At 39.4% G+C, this 12,803-nt stretch overlaps 1 protein-coding gene and 1 long non-coding RNA gene across 7 annotated transcripts in view; one reads left to right on the plus strand and one right to left on the minus strand.

The window, feature by feature from the left end:
- The window catches only part of FBXW7 (F-box and WD repeat domain containing 7), a 173,608-nt gene extending 164,050 nt beyond the window's left edge, over positions 1-9,558 (plus strand). For all 5 annotated transcript variants that reach the window (XM_062637520.1, XM_062637519.1, XM_062637521.1 and 2 more), the window contains 4 exons: positions 525-706; positions 1,758-1,983; positions 6,261-6,471; positions 7,494-9,558. In XM_062637520.1, coding sequence (XP_062493504.1) covers positions 525-706; positions 1,758-1,983; positions 6,261-6,471; positions 7,494-7,762 — 888 coding nt within the window. In that variant the 3' untranslated portion in view covers positions 7,763-9,558. The remainder of the gene's footprint in view (positions 1-524; positions 707-1,757; positions 1,984-6,260; positions 6,472-7,493) is intronic.
- On the minus strand, positions 700-12,512 carry LOC134173486 (uncharacterized). 2 transcript variants are annotated; one of them, XR_009968276.1, is made up of 6 exons: positions 12,467-12,512; positions 10,314-10,403; positions 7,191-7,351; positions 6,250-6,430; positions 2,723-2,842; positions 700-840 (listed from the first exon to the last, which is right to left on the minus strand). It is a non-coding gene; the product is annotated as an uncharacterized LOC134173486 (long non-coding RNA). The 2 variants fall into 2 exon arrangements; XR_009968275.1 differs by lacking the exon at positions 700-840 and adding an exon at positions 875-1,321.
- Between the last annotated feature and the right edge of the window lie 291 nt (positions 12,513-12,803).

Genomic DNA, 12,803 nt, shown 5'->3' on the forward strand with positions numbered 1-12,803 from the left:
CCAGGCCAACAGTAAAGTCTGAAAAAGGTTTGAAACAGGACTTTGCAGTATTGGTGCTGCAGCGAAGGGTTATAGAATGCCATGTTTCTCAGATAAACAGAAAAATACAGTAAGAGTATATGGTTTATGGATGGGTGGTAAAACTACAAGGTGAATGCTCTCTCCAGTTGTAACACTTATGCTTCAAAAAGCTATTAGAAAACCTGCAGTGACTCAGAAAAATGTCAGGAAAATGACTCAAGGCTGTAAAACATTCCCTGTGTTGAGAAATTTGGGAAGACAATTTAGTTTATCAAGGGGAAAATTATAGGGAAAATTCCTTCTAGTCGAAGTACTGACAACACAGAGAGAAATTTGATGAGTATTTATAAAAGGTAGGATTTTTTCTGTTCAATCACAAAGCAGTCTCCAGGGGTTCTTCTGGCTCTTGCTGTGAGAGACCACTGTTACCTCCTAGATTGCTTTTTCTTAAGTTTCCGTTCAACTCTGTCAAAAGGGTAACTAAGCAAAATACCTCTTTTCAGTGTTTGAGAACGCTGGTTGGGCACACAGGCGGAGTCTGGTCATCACAGATGAGGGACAATATCATCATCAGTGGATCTACAGACCGAACGCTGAAAGTCTGGAATGCTGAGACTGGAGAATGCATACACACCTTATACGGACACACCTCCACTGTGCGCTGCATGCATCTTCATGAGAAAAGGTGAGGCTTGTCCAAGGCTACAGTCACTGTTCAGCATATAATTTACACTTGTGTTCACAGCAAATGATTGTTAAACTTGGGTAGCTCATCCAGGATGGGGTGAAATACAAACCAGGTGAACCATTCAAACTAAACTACATAAATCAACACAAGGGAGGAGACGATTAATAGAAGCAAAAGCACAAGAGTGCTAATTAAAGAACAGAAATTGAGTCACGTACTTTATAAAGTCACATTCTGCCTTATTTCAAAACTAGTTCTTTGTTACGCTGTGATCCAGTCTCCCACGCTCTAAATAATTTCTTCTTTTTTGTCAGTGCCACAAACTTGTACTCATCTTGCAGAATGACTGTTTAAGTATTGGCACTGCAGTCTTTTCTGTACATTTTAGCTGATTATATCATAATTCCTCCCATGATAAACCATGTCTTGGTCCACACAACAAATGCTGGCAAAGCTCCTTTACCTGGCTGTGCTATGGAGCTGCTGACAGAGTGCCTGTTGGTTGCTTTCCTTCTTTTTCAAAGAAGGATGAGGTTTTATCTTTATCAGTTCCATTAATATTAATTCCTTCTCATTTCTGTTCTTGCCTAAAAAAGCCTTAAAAAGTTTAAACTGAAAAAATCAAGCAGAATAACTGTTACTTTACTAAAACTTCTAAAGATCTTTGTTTCATTGTTATAATTAGTTAACTTAGTCATTAAAACAGAATGCTCCTAGCACTGACTGGAGCTCAGCATATTCATAAGCTTTCATAGACAGATACAAGAGCCCACATAATTTCTCATGGCATCATCATTTTGCTGTTCAGGAATTAAATGCCTTTTTAAATACTGGTTTCTAATTATATCAAATAGATCCTGAGGAGGTGAGTAAAGCACAGAAGGAAAAACAGGGAAGTAATTTTTGACCCTAGTAAAATGCCAGACTGGATCTTTGGTGGGTAGTGGACTAATGCTATCTCATGTCTCAAAATAAAACGTGTAACTGATTTATTGTAATACTTCTATGTCCAACGCTAAGTACAGGAGGGGTTTTCTTGTTCCTCCAGAGTGGTCAGTGGGTCTCGAGATGCTACCCTGAGAGTCTGGGACATAGAGACGGGCCAGTGTTTACACGTTCTGATGGGCCACGTAGCTGCAGTTCGGTGCGTTCAGTATGATGGCAGAAGGGTTGTAAGTGGTGCATATGATTTTATGGTCAAAGTGTGGGATCCAGAGACAGAGACCTGTCTGCACACACTGCAAGGGCATACTAACAGAGTCTACTCATTACAGGTATGTGATTTTCATCTGCTGCTTTAGTTTCCTTAAGTAACATTTGAAGTCAGTTTATTTCACCTTGTTTATTAAGTTGTGGGTACCTACTCCAGAATGACACCGGCCACAGGAACACAGAGGCATCTGCGATAGTGCCCTCTTTCATTTTGTTATACTAGTTATATGTTGTCTTTATTTAGAAACAGACATACTTTTTTTAGAAAAGTACTTTCTAAAGCACCCAGTACAATAAAGCCCAAATCTCTATACCAGCAAATGAAATAGTTTTGTGGTTGCTGGGTTGTTTGGTTGGGTATTTTTTTTTAATCTTGCATGTGTTTTGGAGCTATGTTTTTGCTTTCCCCAAAGAAATTCAAAACTTACTGTTTTAAATAAATCAGATGATACAGTAATTGAAAATGTGCCAAAAACCTCATTGGATTAATGTTCTGAATTATGCAGATCCGCTTATCCTTATTTTGTAGTCCCATATTGCAGTTCTAAACTGTAATTCACAGTAAGACTGAACCTAAAATTTTAATGTTCCAGTGTAAATCTCCAGCCTTCTACTTCCTCTTCTCTGAGTAGAGGCCAGATCTACAACTGTGAGGCTTTGTCAACAGCGACATGTTACTGTCGATGCAGGTTATTGTGGTAGTGCTCTGTGGCATGGCTCTATTGCCTTCCGCTCACCCAGACTGCTCATCAGAACAAAGCTGGCAAAGATGCACAGAGCCCTCATGTAGACTTTCCTTACCTTTACTAACCCAAAAGATCGTCTTGCTCATTCATAGAGTCAGAGCATCACTTCCAGGCGTTGAAAGGCGAAAGAAATTAATTTCATGCTTGTGCCTGTTCTCACCACAATCTGGCAGGACTTGAAAAACAAATTAACAAAGACAGTTCAAAATGGGGAAATCGCATTCAGCATGTAACTGGTCTGTGGCTCAGAAAGTGAAGCTTGGTGCTGGAGATGTTTTTCATAAAGTTTGTCTTTCATAAGGTGTATCTCACCATCATAGATAAAATATGAACAAAATACATAATTGGTTTCCTTTCTGTAAATACGTAGTAAAATTTATCAAACATCTCCAGCAATTCTCTTACATTCATATGCTGAGGAGTACTCTGTAGACAAGCAGCGAGCATGTTAAAAATGCTGTATGACCTACCTATCTCTTCAAAATATTCCGAGGGTTGTGTTTCAGCTAGGGCAGTTGGGAACAGTTTATGTTATTCTGCCTTATCTTCACCAGTGGCTCTTGTTTTGCCTTATGAATATTCATATCTTGCTCTGATACACTGGCAATAATGGATCAAATAATTGGGTTACGTTACACAGTCATGCTATGCACGCATGGCATTCTGAAACAAACTGGGGAGGGGCAAGAGGCTGCAGGTGCTTTCAGTTTTAAGGACAGAAGGACTTTAAAATTGCTTGGTGAGCCCCTGCCCTTTGGCCTGAATAGCCCTAAACATCAGAACTGCCATAAATAGAATGATCAGGCTGAATAACCAGCCTGTCCTCCCTGGCCCTGTGCAATGGCAGGTTCTGTTACACCTCAGTATTTCCCCAGTTGTACACCCCTTACCATTTTCCAGAGGTCCTTGCACAGAGGTTGAAGACTGCTGACCACATTGTGTTTTCTTACTCTTCCTTAGCTGCCTTTGAAGTAACCCCCAGACTCTCTGGGTTCATAGATACAGCTCAACCACAGATCCAAACAGTTCTGTGTTTGGCTGTGGTAGTATCAGGTAAAGTTTGTCTTGATGCCCAGCCTTAAAGCCCTTTTCTGATTACCTTACATGCAATAGAAATGAATACCATACATGGAATACAATTAATTTGCAGGGAAAGGGGAAAGAATTCAGAATTTTACATAAACCTGGTTTAGTTCCATTTATGGGAGAACATTCTCTAGTGTTTCCACCCAGCAAGTCTGCTCTGCTGCTTAACACTCCTCATCCTTTTATCTGAACTCAGATTAGTGTGCATCCTCTTTTGAAAGCAGAGTACCCAAAACAGGATGCAAAATTCCAGCCAAAGTCTTACCAATGCTTACTAGAAGTGAAAAATTACGTTATGTGCCTTACATAGCATACCCCTCTTTCAGATACAAAAGTGTCCTTTTTTTTTTTTAGTTTATTTTCACCAGAAATGCAGTGCATGCAGCAGATAAGCAGTCTGTGTGTGCCAGTTGCTCTCTGCATTCTTTGGAACCCTGGTGCCATGCTCAACCATTTTTGACTGTAGAGGTCCGAGATGGGAGTCTTCTGCAGGTCTTATAAAAAGAAGCAGTCTCAGATAGTTGAGTTCCCTTAATTGGGTTCTTTCTTTGCCATTATTAGATACCAGTCAGTCCACATGGCCAAGTCGTGTCAGATTGCCCTTGCTACAACAAAGGCTCCTGCCCAGCCTCCATTCTCCCAGGCTGCATCTGTACATTCATTCCCTGCCAAGCTGAAATCCTCACAGTTTTCTCTTGACTTTTACACTCTTTGCTTTAGGTCAGTTCTACTCTTTCAAATGTCACCCAAATCCTAATGAAAATACCAAATGCCAGACCCCACCTGCAACTCTTTCTGATATCTCTAATAATGCTGTGGACAAAGTTCTGAGCAGGATAGTATCCCTGCCTCAGATCTGCCTGCCTCTTTCTGAAAACGCAACCAAGACATCAGCCATTTCACATGGCTTTTTTACTCTGTCACAGGAAAAAAAAAAATCATACTGGTTAAGATCATTTCCCCACAAATCTGTGTTTGCTGCTACTTACTGCATTGCTAAGGGCTTGCAACCAGATCAATTTGTTAGTTCCTTGTGAAAATTGAGCTTAGTCTGACTGATCCATAATTCCCCATCTCCCATCATCATCTCCTTCAATAAAGAAAGGAACTGTATTTGCTATCTGAAACTTGTCTGTTTTCCATGGGTTCTCAAAGATAGCAGCAGATGTCTCTGAGATTGTCTTAAAACAACTTGCCTTATGTGGATTTTTTTTCCCCATTCTAGCAAAAGCTTGTACTCAGTTGTCAGTGGTGTCAAGGCTGTGAGCCTACACTCAGATGGCTGAGGACTGAAGCAAAAAACAAGTCAAAGTAGCTGGCCTCACGTGCTGTTTCCTTCCCACTGAGCATAAGTGAGCTATTTTTTATTTTGGCTGTCCTCTTGTTTGGTTTTGGTTTGGGTTTTTTTTACAGAATAGTAAAGCAGCTTTTGCTAGTTTTATCTTGTTTTATGCCCTGCCTTTCTGATTTTGTCCCAGTGTGCTCTTTTAAACACATCTATTGATCTGCTTTCTACTTTTTTGTACAATTCCTTGTGCTTTAGCCAAGTGGGTCTTGGTAATTTACTACGCTTCCTATCTTCCCTTCACACAAGGATAGTTTGTGTCTTTAAGAAGTGCCAACTCTCCTGAACTCTTCTTCCCCTCAGAGAATACATAGATAAAAACCTCATGGGAAGGAAGTCTCAATTTATTGAAGTATTTCTCCTTGAAGCCCACTGGTTTTATTCTACTGCTCTTTTCCTTCTTTGAGAATTCTGGACTCTTATCTTATTGTCACAATCACTCAAGTTACTTTCCACCTTTGTATTCTCTGCATGTTCAGTCCTCTTGGTCAAAAGTGTCTCATCTGTTAGCCGATTTTTCTACAAGTTCACATTCTACATTATTTTATATATACTGTATGCTCAGAAAAATCCAAGAATTTGGACACCCACGTTAGCCTGTTTGCCTTTCCTTACAATGACTTGGAAGTTAAAGTTTGTTACTGCACACAATTATGATTATAAAATGGCTAAACTCAGCATTTTTCAATTATATTCCTTCTACTTTCCTATGCTGCTCTTTTTCTGTAGATGATTCTGCATTAATGCTTTTGCCCTTCTCCAGCTTGAAGTCCCTCTGATTCGTAGAAAGCAGTTTTGGCTTGTTAATATCTTTATTAGGAAAACTACATCCTCTTAACTGTTGTATGCTGTAGTACAGTCAGGATTCTGTTGTGCTTAAAGGAGTTGTATTACCGCTAAAAGACCAGTGGTTCAGAGTCTTTTTCTCCTTGAACTGGGTACCACAATAGCCCACGTCTATTACGGAAATCACACTGACCATTAATCACCTGCTCTGATACCAAACGTGGCCATCTCTACTTAGACTGAATTCTTACATTATCATGCAGTTGCCATAGTGTATATATAGTATCTAATGTTGCACTTAGTGAGTTAAATGCTTAATAATCTTCTTTATAAGATCCTAATGTAATTGTTTGTAATAGATTTACCTTTCTTGTAGTTTGATGGTATCCATGTGGTGAGTGGATCTCTTGATACTTCCATCCGAGTTTGGGATGTGGAGACAGGCAACTGCATTCACACACTAACAGGCCACCAGTCTCTCACAAGTGGAATGGAACTCAAGGACAATATACTCGTGTCTGGGAATGCTGATTCTACAGTCAAAATCTGGGACATTAAAACAGGACAATGTTTACAGACATTGCAAGGTGAGCCTAAACTACCTTCATGTCAGTCAAGCTGTCTGCAGTAATCTATGCTGCAGATTCTCTATGAAAAAAACAAACAACTTGAAAATACTTACATACAAATAAACAAGCACAGACCACTTACATCTTAAATATTTTTCTGATGACAGCAGTATGATCTTTCTCTGAATTAGAAGAACAAAATGTATTTAATTTAATCTATTCAGATCACTTGCCTATTATGAAAGGCAGATGGTCTGGACTGATAGCAATTTGCTATGGGTGTATTAGCCTAATAAGCCACAGAAATATGTAGGAAGTGACATCTCAAAACAGTCAACGTATTTATTTAGGGGTCACTTGGATTTTTCAAAGCTCACTGATTAATTGGATCGGGAGGCAAAGTACACTGTCTGTTGCAATAAATCAAATGAGTGGAAGATGTTTTCTTTATTTCAGTAAAGAAGAAAGATTGTTGTTGCTGTTTTGACAGTTGCCACTCAGGCATCGTGTACATGAGCACATTGGTTTGTTCCTCCCCACAAAAAAGGTCCTTATATCATCCCCATATACCATATGCAGCATTGCTGGTTGGAACAGAAAATTAAATTTCCCTGTAAAGCAGATTCTGCTGATTTAACAGTCTATATTTATATGTCAATATATAACTGTCAATATTTAGTGATAATCTCATAGTAACACTTCAGAGGGACTTGGAGACAAACGCTTATAGCAGTCACCTCATTCTGGATGGTTAAGTTCATTTTCATCATCATCCAAGTGCACACTTGTCCTCCTGCTTGTACACAAGAAAATGAGATCACTGTAACAAAGAAGGAAATCCTGGGGGACTTTTCTATACCTGCATTCACTTATTTAAAGCATGGCAAGGCTTCTGTACCTCTAAAAGCACAAAAATTGAGTTAACACATCTAATAGATAGAAACAGCTGTATGCAAATAGTTAGGTATTTATTCTATAGGCAGTGCTGTCTGACTTTGCTTTCTAATTATACATGAAAATGTTTTGGTTTACCGTTACAGGTCCCAACAAGCATCAGAGTGCTGTGACCTGTTTACAGTTCAACAAGAACTTTGTAATTACCAGCTCAGATGATGGGACTGTAAAACTTTGGGACTTGAAAACGGGTGAATTTATCCGAAATCTAGTCACATTGGAGAGCGGGGGAAGTGGAGGCGTCGTGTGGCGGATCAGAGCTTCTAACACAAAGCTGGTGTGTGCGGTTGGGAGCCGCAATGGGACTGAGGAAACAAAGCTGCTGGTGTTGGACTTTGACGTGGATATGAAGTGAAGGGCAGAAAGATGAATTTGTCCAAACGTGCAGACGATGTTCTCCTGTCCCTCCCCCTGGGAAAAAAAAAAAAAAAGGAAAAAAGAAAAAAAAAGAAAAAAAAAAAATCCCTTGTCCTTGGTGGTGCAGGATGTTGCCTTGGGGCAGCAGATCCTAAAGACCTACAGACTACGAAGGAGAAGACAAAGATGACAAACTCTAACTGACAAGAGAGGCATTTGCTGTCTCGTCACATAAAAAGGCTACACTTCTGACCGGGGCAGCTTTGCAAAAATGCGACTTTTGAAACGAAACCAGGTGCAATTATTTCTTTACTTTCCTCCGTCTGCTCCTTGAGCAATTTGGAGGTGAAAAAAAAATATTGTTACAGTTCTTGTTAAAAGGTTATTTTACCACAAAGATCTCAAAAGAAGCTGCACAGGCAAGCCTGCTCGTGCACCCCTGGGCCACCCTGGGTCCCGGCAGCCCCTCTGAGCAACATGCTGTCCTTTAGCCCCACTCTGAGCAGAGGGTTGGACCGGACAACCTCCAGAGGTCCCTTCCAACCTCTACGAGCAGTCACTGGTTGACTTTCAAAAACTAGAGAGCATCTGCAGTGAAACAAAACAAAAACAAAGAGTCCATTCCTGGTGTGGAAAAGCTAAAATATTACTGTGAATTGTTTTGTACAGTTTTATCAGAGCTTTTTCTTTTTTTTCCTTTGATTCCTCTTTTTTTTTTTCCTTATTTTGCCAACCATTGCCAATGTCAATCACAGTATTAGCCTCTGTTTAATCTATTTACTGTTGCTTCCATCTACACTCTTCAACGCATAAGTTGCTCTGAGGTGGCAAGTTGTCCTGGGTTTTGAGAGTCCTCTGATGGATTTAATTCGCAATGCTGGTGCTAGAAGTAGGTCTTCAATTACGGGATTGTTGTCCCACCCCTGTACTGTATTCCCAGTGGCCAAACTTATTTATGCTGCTAAATGAAAGAAAGAAAAGCAAATTATTTTTTTTTATTTTTGTTTCTGCTGTGACGTTTTAGTCCCAGACTGAATTCCAAATTTGCTCTAGTTTGGTTACAGAAAAAGACTTTTTGCCACTGAAACTTGAGCCAACTGTGCCTCTAAGAGGCTGAGAGTGGAAGAGTTTCAGACAATTAAGAGTGAAGTTTGCCTGCAAATAAAGAATTGAGTGTGTGTGCAAAGCTTATTTTCTTTTTTCTGGGCAAAAATTAAAACACATTCCTTAGAACAAAGCTATTGCAGCCTGTTCTGTGGGGAAATTTTTCTTTGTGAGGGCTGTGGTGAATGGAATGAACATACATTAAAAAAAAGACAAAATTTTTAAAAAATATGATAAAATACAAAAATGGAAATAAAGTTGCTGGTCAGTCTTAGTGTTTTACAGTATTTGAGAAAAAAAAGAAACAATTGTTACAGTTATTGCTGGGAGGAACTGACAGAGCAAAAACTTCGTGTTTTTGTAAAGATGTCACATGCAAACGAAATGAGAAACGAAAGAGTCAAATGGTTTGCCTCATTCTCCAAGAGCCACAACTCAAGCTGAACTGTGAAAGTGGTTTAACACTGTATCCTAGGCGATCTTTTTTTCCTCCTTTTTTTTTGTTTTGTTTTTGTTTTATTTATAGTCTGATTTAAAACAATCAGATTCCAGTTGGTTAATTTTAGTTATGTAACAACTTGACATGATGGAGGAAAACAACCTTTAAAGGGATTGTGTCTATGGTTTGATTCACTTAGAAATTTTATTTTCTTATAACTTAAGTGCAATAAAATGTGTTTTTTCATGTTAGTATGTCTTTTTTTCCCCCCCCTTCCATTCCCCCAGTTGTTAATTCAATATCATCTCTCCTACAAAGGGTAAAGCAGGTCAAGTTGCTCAGCTTACTGGTAGATGCTGAAATATGTCGCAGGACTTTTTATGTAACCCTTCCACAAACAGGTGCACGAATGTCCTCTCCTTCAGTTACCGTATAGGATTTGTCACATGGGCTTCACAAACATGCGGGAAAGCCATTAGCTTCCTATCACTAAGAACGTGTCAGGATTTGGCTATAAAAAGCTGTTCAAGTACGCAAAACTTCTTCCGATAGCATCTTGTTACTGCATTAAATTGAAACTTGATGTTTATTATTTATGGATTTCAATCAATTGATTGCAGTCTGACAGCAGAGAACAAATCCATAAATACAACTAAAAATCAAAGTTAGGATTGTAGGAGAGCTTAAAATAAAGCTTCTGAAGAAGAAAAAAAAACACCCCCACATCATTCCAGATCAGTCCAACAGCAGTGTTATCAGTGCCCTGAAACCAAGGTAAGTCAAGTCATCAGCTGTCTTAGAAACTTACCACTTTAGTGTCATTTTCTCTCTCAAATCTCCTTGACCAAAATCATCATTTTTTCCTGTGTAAGACTCTTCTGTTAGGGCAGAACATTTACTTGTTTGTCACAGTTTTCCCTGTAGAAAACTTGCATTGAAGAAAACCAAACCAAAACATTAGAAGAGAAAATACATGGATGGAAAAGCCAAATATTTACACACTTACACATCTATGACTATGTGCTATTCAAATGTAGTTCCAATCCCAGTGTTACGCAAAACAAGTGATGCTGAAGGATGACGCTTCCATCTGGCCCTAGAGATTAAAAAGCCGTAGAGGATGACTGAGGAGCTACAAATTGTAAAAATCTGTTCACTGAACTGGCGTTTAAGGAGAAAAAAATGCAGCAATCACTGACAAAAGCTATGATCATCTCGGTATTTATATGAAAACAATGCAAGAACTAATCCTCTCCTAAAATGACAGTGAAGGATTGCCAGGACTTCACATTGTTCTGCTGAGAATGTGGGCCAGGACTCGGCCCGCTGGATGACAGAAGGTACGTCAGGCTGCACTGAACTTCTGGTGAGAGGGGATGGAAATACAATGGTGAAACTATGAATAATTGAATGCAGAGAGCAGAGCCATAGCTTTTAAGATTATATAATTCTCTTTCATGATTTGTAGAAATTGCAACAACATGTATTCAAAGAGCTAAGGCGCTGGCCTGACACTGCAGGAGAAGGAGAGATTTCTGAGTAACACACTGCTGGAGGGCAGGAATACAAATTGGGGCCGAAGAGAAAAATGACAGAAAAGGAAAACTTTAACAAATCCACATTAGTTCAAGGTGTGTTTAAGCAGCCACTATGACCAGGAGCAAAATGTGCTTAACCAGAATTGAGAAGATTTCCCATTGTTAGTATAGTTCCAACACTATCTTAAGTTCACATTCATGCAGAATAACTTGAACCTGCTAAGCAAACAGCATTTATAGCTTCCTTCACCCCACATTTAGGTTAAAAAAACGGTGGCTGCAAAATGTAGATATGACAGACTAAATACAAAGCCCAACACGGTACTTTTAAAAAAGTAATTTTTGAGTCTTTTTACTCCTTCAGTAAAATAACTTCACAAAGTTAATTGTGTGGCACTCTGCAGACTTCTGTTTTGTGAGAAATCTGGGTAGGTTTGTAGGATTTGATGTTGCTGATGGGACATCTCAACAACATAGCTCAATAAGCACAAATTTGTTCATTTGTTTAAGTAACGACATTTCAAAAATGGGCCTGTAGCAAACACATTGTGTGTAAGAAGCTGTTGAAGCACTTTTGCTTTACCATCTCCTTATTACCCGCTTTATGTTGAAGCACTCACGCTAACACAGTTCACTTCATATGAAGTCTGGTTTGGCAGCGCATGCTCCAACCATGACTGTTCAGGAAGCATCTTCCTTTTGTGTAATTAATTAGATTTGGATTTTAAGGTGGGTGGTGGTGTTTTAAATAAAAACATTCAATAATGCTAGTAGAAGACTAACTGCTTTATGCTTTCAATACACAGGCACTTGCATCTAATGGCTTAGTCATGGTAAGCTATGTCAAAATATCCACAGCTATCCCAGAGAGATAATTGCAGTAGTGTTTCTGGCATCTTAGCCTCTTATTTTAACATGGATTCCCTTTTTAATTCTTGATTTAGCCCCAGAAAGCAGAAAGAGCTTCCTTATTTTCTCCTGTACCTGAAGCCAAGTGAACAACATTAAAAGAACATTTTTAATAGGTATTATTCTTACTGGACCTTGATTTTAGCTAACAGTAAGTAAGAGCTAGTGTTGCCACTGCCTCCAACAGCCCGTTCCTATGGTCTCAATTTAGTTACTCAGAAAGACCAGCTATGTCCTTTCCAATTTGTAGTTCAGATCAGCAGCTCTCCCAACAGAGCACAGTGCTGCCCTGGAGCCCAGAGACAGGATTCCTTTGGGGTGTAACTAAATCAGAAGCAGCTCTCCAAGAGCACACCCCAGGCACCTGAGCCACTACATGAGCATGTGGGACTAAACCAGAGCTAGTCCAACACCTCAAAAATACATGCAGGTGGACATTAGATCCTCAGGACCAAGAAACTGGCATTACAGCTCTGTCTCTACTGCACAGCACTTTGTACTAGTGCAAGCGTAACCTTCAACAAACCATATCCCACAGCACCCCTGCCTCCTGGTTCATAGGCAGCACCCAGCTCCCATCCAGATTATCAGCAGCAGAAAACCAGAACCTGCCTGATAACACTATAGAGGTTTTGCCAAACTCTCTTTCAGCATGCTTACGGACATGTTCTTCTGATTGGCTTATGGAATCCAGTTTAAAAGAAATACATACCTCTCAGTATCAGTCTAGCCAAAATTTCCTACCAGCAAGTCAATACTTGAATCATTCAAAAAAAGAATGGAATTCTGTAATTAGGTAGGTGAAAGAACCAGATTCTAAAAACAAACAGAACTTGCCAGTAATTACTTGAGTCACTCTGACCAAACAAATGTTAGTTACTTGAAGGGTAATATCCATACTGACCACTGAATCTTTATTAAAGTGGGAATTTTTCCACATCTCCTGCCATTTTATCTATAACCTTGATCCCTGCCAGCGTTCAGATACACATGCTGTGTGACGATGTTTCGTATTTTACAATCATATACGATGTTTATACATTAAGTAT

This window comes from Pezoporus occidentalis, unplaced genomic scaffold (genome assembly GCF_034315485.1).
Source record: "Pezoporus occidentalis ecotype Australia unplaced genomic scaffold, CSIRO_AGI_Poc_V1 ctg53, whole genome shotgun sequence".
NCBI lineage: Eukaryota > Metazoa > Chordata > Aves > Psittaciformes > Psittacidae > Pezoporus > Pezoporus occidentalis.